This window comes from Phaseolus vulgaris, chromosome 3 (assembly GCF_000499845.2).
Source record: "Phaseolus vulgaris cultivar G19833 chromosome 3, P. vulgaris v2.0, whole genome shotgun sequence".
NCBI classification, from domain to species: Eukaryota; Viridiplantae; Streptophyta; class Magnoliopsida; order Fabales; family Fabaceae; genus Phaseolus; species Phaseolus vulgaris.
Window position 1 is genome coordinate 50,132,623 of NC_023757.2, and position 15,244 is coordinate 50,147,866.

The window sequence follows — 15,244 nt, forward strand, 5'->3', positions numbered from 1 at the left end:
TTTTATGTTTGCACTTTTTCTATAATTAATGCGTATGTATGATTACAATATGTTTATAATGTCCTATGTGTATCTAACAATTTTCTTAATAAAATCTCTACTCAAATAGTTAATTGATATTTTTAATGAAAAATTTAGTTTCAAATATAACTCAAATTTAAAAAATCGAATTCAGTTTTACTTGGAATATCACAATGCTGGTTTTACAATAGAGAATCTACTTAGCAAAGTAGTGATTTCAAAATGAATTACATATTTAAATCCTCTGCTCAAATAAGGTGGTGTGAGTGCAATGATAGACCATCATGGAACCAATAAGGCAGTGCCACTTATTTGCATGTAGATATCAGGAGGATCCTAGCTAGGGTTCAAAGACAAGTTCAAACTAAAAACACAAAGCACCAAACTAGTGGGAAATGATAATTATTTATGTATGTTTGAAGACTGATTAAGCAAGAATTTGCTTCAAAGGCTTGGTCTCCAACTTTGCCTTCTCAAGGTCCTGCAATTGCTTTTCCTTAGCCAGCTTCTTCATCCTTGCAATCTCAAGATCCTTGCTCATTTTCTTCCTGTACATTTCAGCAAAAGTGATGGGTTCCTCCAGCACAGGCTTCTCTCCCTCCCTCACCTTCAAAGGGTACACAGTTGCATTTGGTGCTGGGTTCTGAAACGTGGCTATCGACAAACGGCTGTGGTTCGAGTTCACCACTGCTTGGTGATCAGCATTCTTAAACCTTCCATTGCTCACAAACTGCATACATATGCAAGAACGATATCAATGTTTTTTTTTAAGATTGATGTAATCGTATATTGATGTATATAAAATGAAATGAATGATTAGTACTCACGTGACCATGGTCGCCAAGATTGACAACAAAAGCACCCTCGACAGGCTGAACAGTGATCCAGGTTTTACCATTGTCTCTGGTGGCCTGAAGTCCACCGACTTGGTCCTGAAGCAGCAAGGTGATGGTGCCAGGATCAGTGTGGCGTTTGAGACCGAGAGTGAGGTCAGGTTGAGGGCATTTGGGGTAGTAGTTCACCACAACCTTCTGGTCCATATCAACACATGCATTGGTCAAAGCCTCCTTCTCTAACCCCATTGCCTCAGACAATACTTCCAACAATTTGCATGCCAGCCCCATCAGCTTCTCACTGTATTCCTCAGTCACCGCTCTCCACCCTTCTGGTGTGTCCGGCCACCGCGAATAGTCCCTTTCTTTCTTCGGGTACGAAAAGTATGTCACAATCTCTCTCCAGTCCTGCACCGACTCTCCCTGACATGTCCAAAAAAACCCCACATCGTTCATTTTCAAACCAAGCTGAATATTCAAACTTTCAACGATAAATACATGTAAAATGATATTTGACAACTTTTCTAGAGTTATTTAATTTTTTGATATGATGGATTTAAAAATAAATATAATAAAAAATAATTTTTAAATTACATAATATAAAAAATATTAAAATAATTATATTGAGAATCGTGTAAAAAAGTCAAAATCTTAATAAACTAATATTTGAATTATTTTTATGTTATCTTTTAGTTTAAAATATTATTATATTATTATAAGTACCGGCAAAGTGGCTGTTTGAAGTGTCAAACAAAAATTTTCCACAATCTTGAAAACACATGCAAGGACAAAGAGTAACGCAAGATAAACATTTGGTAGGTGTTTGCATTTTAGGAGCAAACAAAAACAAAAATAAATGAGCACAAAAATTTTCCATGGCAGTGCATGGTACACATGGACAAGAAAATGAATGGTGGATTTAGCTCCAACTTTTCTGTTTTGTGCCTAAGCCTAAGTTTAGGTTACCCAAACTAAATTAATACAATTAAAGTGTTTATAACGGCAATTAGTATCATTTTCTATCTAATAATTAAAAGGGCCATAATGGCTGGTTATTGGCACTTAAATGATCAATTAATGTTACCAATAAAATTATTCCTACACCATCAATCCTCTTGTCTGAAAATACTTTCTATATCCATTTTTCCCTTCTTATAAAAAGTGTAATTCAGTATGTGGTATATGGAGAAGTTGCAAAATATTCAAAATAAAAATGAACTAAAAAGAGCTTATACAAACAAAAAGTTTAAATATAATTTATTAAGAAATGAATTTTAAACTATTTTAATTTTATAAAATTGACTTATTTTATAGAATTTGCTTATAAATTGAGTTTTGCTATTAAGAAGAAAAATCCAACTTTAACTCAAAGTTAGACTATTAATAAGTTATATATTATGAAATATTTGTATTTGCATAAATAATGTGAAATTTTCAACCAATATATCTTGAAAAATGGTAACCTCTCAACAAATAAGAAATAAGTTTTTTTGACAATCACTTTCAAATTATTTTCAAAATTATAAAAGTCTTTTCATTTTTATGTTTATGAAAAAGTGTTATATAATTATTGATATTTATCAATTATATCATAAACATCTTATTAATATTATTTTATTATAACAACAATAAATAATTAAACAATACTATTAAAATAATAAAATAAATTAGTAATAATATATACTTTTCATTCATTTTCATTTTGTTTTCACTCACCTTCCATTATCAAATCTAAATAAAGTATTAGTTCATAATTTTTCTATGCGCCAAACAGAAGGTTTTTTTTACATTTAAATATCATTTCTTTCAAATTCTTCTTATTATCTACGTAGAGAGAATTTATTTTATTTTTTATAATTAAAAAATATATATTGATAATCTTGTTTCAATATATAACTCTTTCTCTTTGTTAAAAATTTTAATTTTTTTTATGAAATTACAAAAATATTTTTTTATATCATCAATTAGAAGTTATATAGTAGAACATGTTGTGAATATATCATTTCTCTTATAATTTCGATTTGAGATATTAAAATAAATAATTTATAAAGAAAAAATAAAAAGTTTGCATGTTTAAGGGAAAAAAAAGGTTAAAAAATGGAAAACAATGAAGAATGAATGTTACTTGGAGATGGCTGGAGACAATGAAGCCACCCTTTTTGCCACCGGACATGTCGAAGCGAAGCTTCTCCTCCGGCGGCAAAGCGAAGAACTGGGTGGCGAGACGAGTCATTTCGGAGACGAGTTTCTGATCGACGCCGTGATCAACAACCTGAAAAATACCCCAATCCTCGCAAGCCTGGACGATTTTCTGGCAAATGCTCCCTCTGCGGCCATGGACGTCGTCGATTCCGGCGAGAGAAATAACGGGGATCTGGTCGCTGAAGTGGTTGTAGGCAACCTTGGGGCGCTCGTCCTCGTCCCTGACGAAGCTGGATTCCAGCGTCTTCTCCTGCGCGAGGTACGTGAGAGTCTTGGGTGTGGGAGCCATGATGGTGAAATGAGTTTGGTGTGTTGAGCGGTGTGGGACTGAGGAGTTTGTGGGAGTTGAGAAGGTTAAATAGAATGCAGAGTGTTGAAGGATTGGTAGAATATTGGAAGATTGGGTGGTGTTGTGTTAAAGAGCATGGCCACGTAGAGTGGTAGCTCCTACTTACTCCTCTTTCTTTCTTTCCTACGCTTTCTCCTTATTTATTAGCCTCTTCTATTTAAGTCTCTCTCACGTTCTTACCTAACTCTCTGCACTTCTTTTATCCCTTCAAGCTCGTAACTCGGAGTCAGATCCAGATCGGTAAGGGTGTGAAAACTGCTAACCCGAAGATTACTATTCAAGTTACTATTACACACACGTAACATAATTAAAAATAAATTCATAATTTATTAAATAATTCCATAATCCCAGTATTATTATTGATATAGGATAGTTGTGTGTGACAGAAATAAATAAATGTGTTGTAATAACTATATTTTAAATGGGTCGAGGTTCAACAAAACTTAGTTTTATGTAATTTTTGAATTCTTAATTAGTTTTAACCTGTGAAGTTTGAACACTCCTTTAAAATGGCGTGTCGGTGTCAGATACATGTATCGAACATCGACACTCGTATGACACTTATAGGATAAGTATCCATTAAGTGTCCAATTCAAAAAATATTTATTGGATTTCTGACAATTCTAACACGGTTCTAACACAATTTTAAAAATGAAAAATACATTAATTTTTTAAAAACTCAAACTTATTGTATCATGAAAAACATCTTTCTGCTAAAAAAAATCTGGAACATACTTATGTACATAAATCTTTATTGCCAATTTATATAATTTATAATTATATAATATATAAATTTGTGTCTACGTGTCTTACATTTTAGAAATTATACTGACACTATGCTGTATAGGTTTTACCTGCTAATGCAATCCCCCAACAAATTCAAATTTTATTTGAATAATTAGATATAACTAACTTATAAACCAAACAAATCTCAAAAATAAATTATTATTACTCTCTTTATTTAAAATATATCTAAACTTATCATAATTATAATTCTTTTATTTTCCTCTCTTTACTTTATGTATATACAAAAAATTATTATAAAGAAATTACTAGTATATATATTCTAGAACCACCCGCTGTTACGTGCTGTCGACAAATCAGTTTATTGTTGATCAACTTTTTTTTCGTGACATAAATTCCATGATTAATTAGCAGAATATTTTGACATAATTGAATTAAATCTTTCAAATACTACACCGATTAGTGTACTAGCTATTTCAAGCATCTTTGAAAAATAATCATAAGCGTGTACATAAAAGTCAAGTTTTTTTTTAAAAAAAATTTATGCTTTAAATTTGAATGTCGTACAATTTTGGTCTCAAGAGTTTTAGTGCAAAGAAAAAAATGCATGATTATGGTGTTAAGTTAAGTTGTGCAATTTGTTCCAGTTATATAAGTTGTTCCTTGTGTTAAGTAAGTTGTGATGGGGAAAAAAGTGGATGAAGCGTGCTCTGATTTGCATCAAGAATTAAAAGATGAGTATAACCATTTTTAGTATTATTATTGAGTAAGACATTAATCCGGTTTAGAAGAATCGTTTCAAACAAAGTTAACCTTATCATATTGGAAAAAATAAACTCTAACACATTTAATATTTCCAATGAATAATTAGTTTTAGCTGTTAAATTAAAAAATAATTAGTACATAGTTGGTTTTCATAATGAAATTTATAACTATACTAGTGTAAGTTGATATTGCAGAACCAATATATATAATCAAAATAAAATAAAATAAAATATTTAGATTGAATACCACATTCGGTTCAAATATTTGTTATAGTTATTCAATGTTGTGTCATAATTTTTTTTTCCCTCAAATCTAATTTTGTTAAAATGACACAATTTGCTTTGATTGGATTCGTTTGATGTTAAGAGTATACTAATTTGTTAAGAGGATAATAATTTGACACATGCGCATAGAACATAATAGACACATTTTTATTTTATTAAATGAATAAAATCATTATCTTTATTTATTAGAGGATAAAATTGTTGAATTAAACGATGACACCAAGAAACTTACTAAATATAATGGTATAGATAATTATTAAAATAAAAAATATTATTAAATTATAAAAAAATCATAAAAGGTAATTAATATATATATATATATATAATTTTTATAATTTTATGTCGGTAGATTTTATTTATTTTGGAGGTAGTCTTTTTATTACTATTATTTTAATATAAGAAAACAAATACACTCAACACGTAAAATAGTAAAAAATTGTATTCATCAGAGAGAAATCCCATTTGTTAATGTTATATAAAAACACATGTGTTTTTATGGACGTTGACTTAACTAATATTTTATTGAGGGCTTTAAATGACCTTTTTATTTAGTATGGTCAAACAATTAAGGATCTCGATTTTCGGATACGTTTGAGAATACTCTAGTAGAAAGAATCATACAATAAGAGCTATTAATATTAATATAGATAGTTTGACAATGTACACAAATTGAATAATGATTTGATTGCTTTGAATACCATTTTAGATCTAATTAATTATAAGCAAAGTCAAATATGTTTTTTTATAGACCATAAGTAATAAGTTAAATATCTTTTTACCACATTATACGGTGACTGAATTGTATATTTTCATATTAATGTAGAGACGGATTTCTTTTGTTCAATAAGTAAACAACAAGTTACTAACATAAACAACGACAATTATTTAGGATAAAACACTCATGACTAAAGAAATTGATTTGGAGGCATTAAATCGAACATTATTCTATTATTCTAAATTGTCATGCTCCATTTTGGGGAAAAGTGACGATATTAGGAGAAAATGTTCATCAAGTATTGTTTGTTATTTAAAAAGGTACAAAGGCATAATTTATGCATGTATTGTTGAGTCTCCTATGAAATAACACGAATGTATTGCATTTACAACAAAACATGCAACCATTACAAACAATTTTGCAGAATATCTCGTACGCATAAGATATGAGATTAAACCTATAAATCTTGATGATATGTTAAAAGTGCTCCCATGAACTACCAATGTATTGAGAATGAGAGGATTTAATAAAAAAAAATCCCAAATTTGAATTTCATATATGGAATGCATGTTATATTGTTTAAAAAGTCATATTATCTCAAAAAATGAAGATGTTGAAATTTTTTATGACATGATTATCGGTCATTTTTTAGGATATCAACATAATTTATTTTTATTTGATGAAATTAAAAGAGACACATAATTTATACCAATAAAGATATTTGCACTTCATTACTTCAAATGGTTGATCACTACCTATTTTAAAGGTTAACAAGGATTCATCATTAATGTTGTTGTTGGAAAACATAAATCCTAAATATAGGTTACATAATGATAAAAGATGACTCTATTGTGGGTTCTACATGAACATGCAGAGACTGAGACCGTTCAAATTGTTAAAAAGTCATCGGAACAGACCTTGAGGCTGCGGTTTTTGTGAATTTTCTAGTTTATTGTTCTATGTTTAATCTTTGTTGTCTTGCTATTTAGCTTATTATTGAGCACAATATGTGTAGTGATTTGAGACTCTCTTGTAACCTTAATTTATAGTGGAGAGCTTGATTGACTATTTGTGCTCGGGATTTTTACTTCTCACATTCAGAAAGTTTTCACGTTAAAATTTTTGTATCTTCTTTCAGTGTGTTTTTGTTGCGGTCATTATTCTTGTTCTTCACAAATTATTGCAAATTGAAAAAATTATTATCCGTTACTTATTGCTTTGGTTGAATTATTATTTTACTGTGTTGAATTTCACACTCATCTAAAAAATAACGTGGATAAATTGTTATTAATAAATAGGATCTATAAAGTTCAACAAACTATTAGATTATTTTTATGCCATTTTTTATAACATTGCAATACATAGGATCTATAAAAAATTTCATATATAGATTTTAGGTCTAAAAAACATGACAAGGTAATTTTTATGATTAACCAAAAATTAACAAAGAAAAAAGGACGAAGGTAAACTCCAACAGAGAGCAAAAGAAAATTTCTTGCAGCTGCTCTGTTGCAAATAGCGCGGTACATAACTCAGTTTCCGATCATCCATATATTTGTCATAGCGTAACCGCTTATTTCATCTACCGTTCCCACCGTAACTCTCTCAGGTTCTTCCCTTAATCCCTCTTTGACTTTGCTTTATTAATATTTATTCACTTCGATGTGACTATGTGTTAGGGTTAGGGTTAGGTTTACATTTGCTTCGGATTCATCGTACACCTCTTTCGATCTGTGTACGATATCCTCATTTCCAGTCATCGATCCTTGGAGTTTCGTTTTACCTTGATTCTCTGTGGTGTGACTGTAATGTATTCTTCTCAGAGTTTCGATTTTGAATCAATTTATAGTAGGTTTGGGTGTGAAGGATTTTTGACGTTTGCTGTGTGTTTTCCTGGTGCCGAGAAACAAAATTTCTCTGATGACATATAGGAAAAAGAAGGATAATCAAGTTAATATTTTAATTAATGGTTATGATTGTAAGAAATAAATTTCTAGCTGTGGTGGATTGTGGGAACTGGGAAGTGGAATTCCAGGGAGATATTTTACTTCTGGAGCTGATGAAATTGGGAATAATATTTTGTTTGGAATTACTAACCAAGGACAGTTAATTTGGATATATTATGTTACTTGCACTAACTGTCTGGATTAAGTAGAGAACAGGTCTTAGTGCTGAGTGCCCCTGTGGTAACTTGTGACTGCTGAGTGACCTTAAGTCTTTTGGAATGCTCTTTCAGAACAACCTGGAGCTTCTAGAGAAGGATTTGTGCATTTTTCACTTTAAATATGGCGATGCAAAAAATATGTAGATGTAATGTTGGATGGGGTGAACCTGATGATTGTTCCTTTTAGGAGGGAAGTCTGCTGAAGAACTTGTTTTCATTTTAAAGGCACCTGCAATTTTCTATTAGCAAGATGTAGCTGTCTATAACCATATGTCTCTCCTTTCCTTTCTTTGTGGTTATTTTCTTTGTTTTATTCCTCAATCGCCTTTACAGGATAATAGTATTTCACTATTCAAACCAAAACTATGCGTACAGATGCCTTTCTGTGTTAATCAATATTTCACCTTATTGGGTTAGATTCGCCAAAAATGAAGTGATATGCTTTCTTTTGTTTTTTCAAAGGTAGAATGATCTTATGTTGGGAATATATTATTTGTGAGAAGCACATGAATTTTATGAAGAATGGTGTCCAGGGCTTGCTGTCAATTTTTTTGGTGCCGAGTGCACTGGTATTTGATTCATGTGGATGTGAGATGAATTGCATGTTGAAAATTTCATGCTCTATCCAGTTGGAATTTGCTGTTTTTATATTTTGAAGGGGAGGTAGGGGGTTTGGCTTGGGTTGCCCAACAACTAAAATAACCGTTATTTGGATAGAGTTGTTTCACTGGGACTAGTGATTTCAGGTTTGAAGGAGAGTTATGTTTGATTATCTACATCACTAGTAATTTGTTGTTTATCATAATCACAATGTCAATAAGGTTGGTGCATTTGATATTAGGTGGCTTCACATGAATTTGTTGTTTTAAACTCAATTGAATGCAAATTTACACAAGTACAGAAGCTGGTTTTCCCCTAGGTGTATTCATTGGCAGATACCTAATTGTTGGTTGCCTCTGTTATGTTTTAAACCTAACTGGTAACCACAAGAAGTTGTTACATGAAAAAGAATTGGTGACCCATCATTAATAATGGAGAAAGGAGTTACCTGAACCTTTCAAAGCCACATTATTTAATAATGTATTGAGGAAGTTAAGTGTGGGCTAGAAGTGGTACTTGCCTGGTGAACATTTGGATTTTTTTCTCTCCTCATTTTGATCTCTCAGTTTCTTGTTTATTTTTTCCTTCAGATTGAGCAATTTTAACTTGACGTTTTTGTGCAAGAAAAATTCCCAGCTAGAGGGGGAACACATGATGTATCAAATAAAGATGAAGTTTTGATACATGTTAACTAAACGTAATAATTACACTAATAAATAATCCAAAAACAAATACTCTTAGGTGGAACTATTTCTTCCTTGTAGTGGTATTATGACTGAAATAAAATTATCTCATGTGACAGAAACCAATTTGGTATACTTGTTTAAGTCTGGGGATATTGTTTCTTTTACTTTCTTTTCATATCCATAGACATGTAGGGTCCAGCAGGAATAACCATAAATGGAGACATGGTAACAACTATAGATGAAACCCGTTAATTTTTAAAAAGAGATGTTGTTTAATTTTCTTTGAAATAAAGAAGAGTTATTCAATTATTTATTTTATTAAATAATTAAATAAATAATTTATTTGTTATTTAAACATTTCTGGATGAAATTTTACGAAACTTCATCCACTGGAGTGATTGACTAAATTCTCCAATTATGAAAAATACTATAATCTAAATCCCCGTGTTTAAAGTTCGATGATTAAGACCAACTTTGACCTGAATTGAGGGACCTAAATTACATTTTATTCAATTATTAATGAAGAGCATGTTTAGTCTGTTACTTTTTAAGAATAAGTGTTTATTCTCTTAATAATTAGGAAAGATAAGCAATTATTCCTCTCTGAATCAAACACACACTAGGATAGTATTATTAGAAGTTCAGATTATGTGTTGTACACTTTCTGCATCTTATTTATAAAGTAGGTATCTGAACTCTAATAAGTAATCAAGGTGTTGAATTTAAATTGTAAGAGAACTACTATTCATACTGAATTTTTCTATACAGTAATGTTCCACCCTGAACTGAAATAAAATTGTCTTTCAGAAGAAAGTGATGGCAATGAACCATGCCAGATGTATAAGATATATTACAACCAAGGAGGCAGTTAGGGTTGCATGCCAAAGAACTTTTGCCACCGGTAAAGCAAAGAAAGGATCTAAAGGGGGTGGAGCTGCTGATGCACCCAAGGCATCAACTCTTAGCAAAGAAATCAAGTCAAGCACAACTGTAGGTGCTAACATTCTGAAGGAAGGAACTGATCCAAAAATCCTGCCTGATTCAGACTACCCTGACTGGCTGTGGCATCTACTCGACAAACGCCCTGCACTTAGTGAACTGCGTAGGAAGAATGTTGAAACACTATCTTATGACAATCTAAAACATTTTGTTAAGCTGGATAACCGGGCAAGGATCAAGGAGAATAACTCTATGAAGGCAAAGAACTGATTTCAGTGGTCAAAAAGAGAAACTAGGAGTTTTTCCATTTTTCGTGGTTCCCAGTCTTCTGGGATTCCTCTGAGTAGTTGGCTTACATGGATGCAAATCATTGAACGGAACAAAATCCAAGAGTTGCATGATTTTGCACATTTGTTGTTTCTTTTCTTCCTGGTACTTTTAGTCTGTTTTTTTTACCTTGGATGCTTGGTAAATTAAATCTGACTGCATTTGTTGATTGAACAGAACGTTATCCGTAATTTTGATCTGTGCTTTGTTTTTCTTTTCTAGACATTTGTTATAACCTTGATTCAAGGGGATTCTTATACAAAGGGCGAAGGAATGTCGCTCCCCTCAAACTCAAACACAGAATTGTGGTGACTGCGCAGTTGCAAACATCAATTTTCCTTCGTTCAAAAATCACACGGTAAAACGTTGGATGAATTTTCCGGTAGAAGTAAATATCACATACTTGGTAACCCATTTCTGATAGAAATGTAATGAGATTTGTTGTGGTTGGCATGTGATGTTAGGCTCTAATAATCATAGTGTATGGAGTGAACCAGACGTGAGAAATCCTTTATCAAACTCACTGAGTTTTATCTCATTCTCCCGTTCTATCAAAACCTATAATATTATTTCAATTGTTGTTGTATAATAAACCAAGCCTTTAGTTTAGTTTTGGTGTACGAAGTCAAAGCAAAAGCCTATTTAGTTTGTCAGCGAGTACCCTAGGGAGCTGAGGCTCATTACCAAAAATAAGAACAATAAACTTTTCTTACCTTTTGTCACATCATACAAGATTTGATTTCACCATATTATTAATGCATAACCTTCAAACTTTAAAGTAGCAATTTCAACTGCATTGTCTATATGCAAAGAAAATCTGTTTTACTTTCCTTCCCACTCAATATGCAATTCAGGATTTGAATTCCCATTAAACTTGGGAAATTTTTACATTGTATTTAGGTATTTTGTCTACTTCAAAAATTATTTGTCTTCTTGATCTTGGGAACTTCCTTTCTTCGTAGTCTTCATATAAATTTGTAAAAACAGTATTAAAAAAATTACATAGCCAATATTTTTGAAAAAAAAAAAGTTATTTAGATATTTTGAAATAAAGAGAAATTATTCAATTGTTTATTTTATTAAGTAAATGAATAAAATATTTTTAATTTATTAAAAGGTAAAATTGTTTTATTAAAATGTCATGCCAAAGAAATTTATCAAATAGTTTATCCTTTTTATATAACTATGAATTTTAGTCTAAAAAATGGTTATTTGAAGGGTAAGATAATTAAAATAGGTATGCATAGGCAATTTTCTTTATTAATGTTATCGATAAATATAAATAGTTTTACAATTTTATTATAAGCAACTTTTATTTATTTTTTAGGTAATTATTTTCGTTTAAAAATTTATTACTTAAAAGGTGTAGTGGTAAAAATTTGTATATACAGAAAGGAAAATCTTTGTTATTAATGTTATAGATTTTTATTATTTTTATGAGTAATGCATCAGAAAATAATAATAAAAAATGATACAATTTAACAGTGTATATATGTGTGTGTATATATATATAAATAATTTTATTAAATAAATAATTTTTTATTTATTAAAAAAAAATTATTCAATTAAAATATAATACAAAAGAAAGTTATCGAATGATGTTCTTTTTTATACAATTGTAGATGATGACAAATGGAAAGACATGTGCTACTCTTTTCTATTATAACAAAAAAAAAGTATTATTATAATAATTATACAATAAAAAGTAATTAAAAAAGTGTTTTTTATTTATTTTGTAGGTACTAATTTTAGTTTAAAAAATGAAAATTAAATGATAAAATTAACCTTATAGATAATAATTTTTATAATTTATTGTAAGTAGATTTTATTTATTTTGTAGGTAGTTATTTTAGGTTAAAAAAGGGTTACTTAAGTGGTAAAAGGATAAAAAATTGTATACATCATAAACTTTTTAACAAAAGTTTACCCACATCATAAATTTGAAAAAAAATTGAAGTTACAACTCTCCTCTTCAAAATTCTTTTACAATAGTATTAAAAGGTTTAACATTCTATTTTTTTTAAATTGTTAAAAAATTGATTACATTTAAAACATATTTTTTGAATTTCAAAAGAAAAAATTGAAAATAAAAGTTTATTAAGATGTATACATAACCACTGATTGCTCAAATTTATAATTCAGCAGTACATTTCAAATGAGCTGAACCAAGCCCGCATTTGAAGCCCATAATCTACTGCGGGCCGAACTTAAACAAAGGGCTCAGAATTCAAAACAATAAGCCAACGGCTAGTTCATTCTGTCTTAATTTAGGTGATAAATAAGCAAATATTCACACGCGCCAACGGTCAAATTTGATGCCACCACCTTTTTATAAACCCCACATTTGAGTCTTGTAAATCCTCACTCTTCTGATTCATAAAATCTTCTCTAATCTCTCTTTTCTCACTCCAAAAACCAAGATCACAGTGAAATTTTCAGTTACAATGGAGACTCCATCATCCACAGCAAGAAGAGTCACAAGATCCCAAACCACCTCCAACAACATTCCCCTTTCAAGTAAGTTACTGTTTCCGTTAACCACCACCACCGTTATCTTTCTTCATCAATGATTGATTTTTTTTTTTCTTTCTCTTTTGGTTTCATAGGAAAAAAGAACGAGGACTCGGAAATGGCCGTATCGAAAACCCAGCAAAGAAAGGGCGTGCAGAACCAGGATCGGTGTGCCCTCATTGACATATCGAACGATTCTCCGATTGTGGGGCTTGCTAACGGCAACGACCTTGAGACACCATTGTCGTCTATGGCGAAGCAGAAGCGGGTGAAGAAAACGCCGGGTTCAGGAGAGGCCTTGCTGAGGGGTCAGGTGAAGACCCTTTTGCAGAAAGTGGAGGAAGAGGCTGTGATATCGAAACTCACCATGGAAGTTATTTCGCCCTTTCTTCAAATCGCTAATTCCCCCATGTCACTTCTTGCACCCACTCCTGCAAACACTCCTCAGATTCCCAATCTTTCTGGACCCAACGGCGATGCTTTGGCTTTGGTGTCGCCTCCTTCTTGTGTGATTGAAGAACAATTGATCACGCGGGTTAGTCCTCGTTATTTGGTTTTGTTTTCTTGCTCCTTTTGTTTTCAAGAAATGAAATTGTTTTTGGTGTTTGATATGAAATTTGAATCTGAGGAAAAGGAAGAAAAAAACTAAATATTTTGCTTATCAGAAACAGAATCAGCTTTTTGTCTTTTTAGACCAGTTATTTGTGTCTCGTTCTCTGTACTTATTTTTATGTGGTGTTCTTTGAATCGAAATAATAAAGGGGTTTTGTTCTTTTTGTCATGGCAGGTGGTGAATGAAATATTTGAAAAAAATAAGGAGGTTGAATGTGAAAAGAGCGTGATAACACGGTCCTTGCTGTTGGATTTCTCGGATAAATCCGAGGTGGTTTCTGAATGCTCTTCTGTGACACATGGGAGTGGTGTGTCCACGGAGGATGATGGGGCTTCTGTTTGGTCGATGCAAGTGAATGCAAGCACACACGATGAAGATGAAATGGAGGAGGAAAGTGGCGAGGAGGAGGAAGAAGGGGATTATTACGAGGATGCTGAGGAGGAGGATGATGGAGGATTGTTACTTGATGAACTGTGTGCTGGGTTGAACAACATCAGCGTGAATGAGAAAGGTTGTGGGAAGCACACAAGGTTTGTTTACGACAGTGAGGATGAGCTTGTGGAGAAGGTGGTTGAGTCTTGTGCTTCCTCTGATGTTGTGCATTTGAAGGGGTTGCCAACACCCAAAGGAAAGCACCTTCGCTTCCCTGAGGAGGAAGAAGAAAACTGTAGTGTGTGATTTTGATTGGTGATGATGATGATGATGCTGCTGTGAGTTGTGGGTTGGTTGCTTCGGTTGTCTTTCTTGACACCACTTTCCTCTTTTGGTTGGCCATTGTTTTGTTCCTGAATCTGTTCAGGGATTTATTAATGCTGGTTGGAAGCAAATAATGTTGCTTTTCATTTATCAATAAACTTTGGTGATCTAAAATTAATATGCTTGGATCGTTCTTTATTTTCCCTGTTTCATCTAATTATATTCCATGTTTTTATATTATACTTAAAAAATAGTGAAGCATTCTATCCAAAAAGTAAAAACTACAGAGTCCATGATCATTCATTTGAATGAAACAAGACTCTATCCAAAAGATAAAAAATAACGAAGCTGATCACCAATCATATGAATGAAGCATGCCTCTATCCAAAAAATCCAAAAAATAAAAGACTACAAAGTCAATGACCATTCCAAAAGATAAAAATAAACAGTGAAGTCCTGAACTAGAATTTAATAGATGCAGGTGTCAGTCGAAGCTGGGCTTAAACATGTGTTAGTGTAAGTTGGCTTCATTTGCAGGTGTCAGTATGAGCTAGACTTTATGCAGAAAATAAACATATGAATGTCAAAGAAAGAAGGTGCATAAACGTAGGTATGCAAGTGTGAAGCAAGGTGTAAAAACCTTGGTATGTAGGTAAAGCAAGGTGTAGAAACCTTGGTATGCAACATGTGAGGTGTAGAAACCTTGGTCTGCAGGTATGCAAGGTGTCGAAACCTTGGTGTACAGGTATGCAAGGTGTAGAAACCTTTACATAAGAAACCATAATTCACATGTGA

General features: G+C 31.8%; 3 protein-coding genes across 6 annotated transcripts; 2 read left to right on the forward strand and 1 right to left on the reverse strand.

The window, feature by feature from the left end:
• Positions 1–156: 156 nt before the first annotated feature.
• LOC137808460 (naringenin,2-oxoglutarate 3-dioxygenase) lies at positions 157–3,627 on the reverse strand. The gene is made up of 3 exons (XM_068609586.1): positions 2,980–3,627; positions 849–1,277; positions 157–751 (listed from the first exon to the last, which is right to left on the reverse strand). Exons 1-3 carry the CDS (start codon positions 3,343–3,345, stop codon positions 449–451), a joined length of 1,098 nt encoding a protein of 365 aa, XP_068465687.1. The 5' UTR covers positions 3,346–3,627; the 3' UTR covers positions 157–448.
• Positions 3,628–7,326: 3,699 nt separating this feature from the next.
• LOC137808461 (large ribosomal subunit protein mL54-like) lies at positions 7,327–11,238 on the forward strand. Of its 4 annotated transcripts, XR_011080713.1 has the most exons (3): positions 7,327–7,522; positions 10,171–10,734; positions 10,852–11,238. XR_011080713.1 is itself a non-coding variant. In XM_068609588.1 (2 exons), exon 2 carries the CDS (start codon positions 10,180–10,182, stop codon positions 10,570–10,572), a length of 393 nt encoding a protein of 130 aa, XP_068465689.1. In that variant the 5' UTR covers positions 7,329–7,522; positions 10,132–10,179; the 3' UTR covers positions 10,573–10,850. The 4 variants fall into 4 exon arrangements, 3 of the variants coding, with proteins under 3 accessions (XP_068465689.1, XP_068465688.1, XP_068465690.1); XM_068609588.1 differs by lacking the exon at positions 10,852–11,238 and having other exon boundaries at positions 7,329–7,522; positions 10,132–10,850; XM_068609587.1 differs by lacking the exon at positions 10,852–11,238 and having other exon boundaries at positions 7,384–7,522; positions 10,171–10,850.
• Positions 11,239–12,933: 1,695 nt separating this feature from the next.
• Positions 12,934–14,627, forward strand: LOC137808462 (uncharacterized). Its single transcript, XM_068609590.1, has 3 exons — positions 12,934–13,146; positions 13,236–13,675; positions 13,928–14,627. The coding sequence occupies exons 1-3, from the start codon at positions 13,074–13,076 to the stop codon at positions 14,429–14,431; spliced, it is 1,017 nt and encodes a 338-aa protein (XP_068465691.1). The 5' UTR covers positions 12,934–13,073; the 3' UTR covers positions 14,432–14,627.
• Positions 14,628–15,244: the final 617 nt, after the last annotated feature.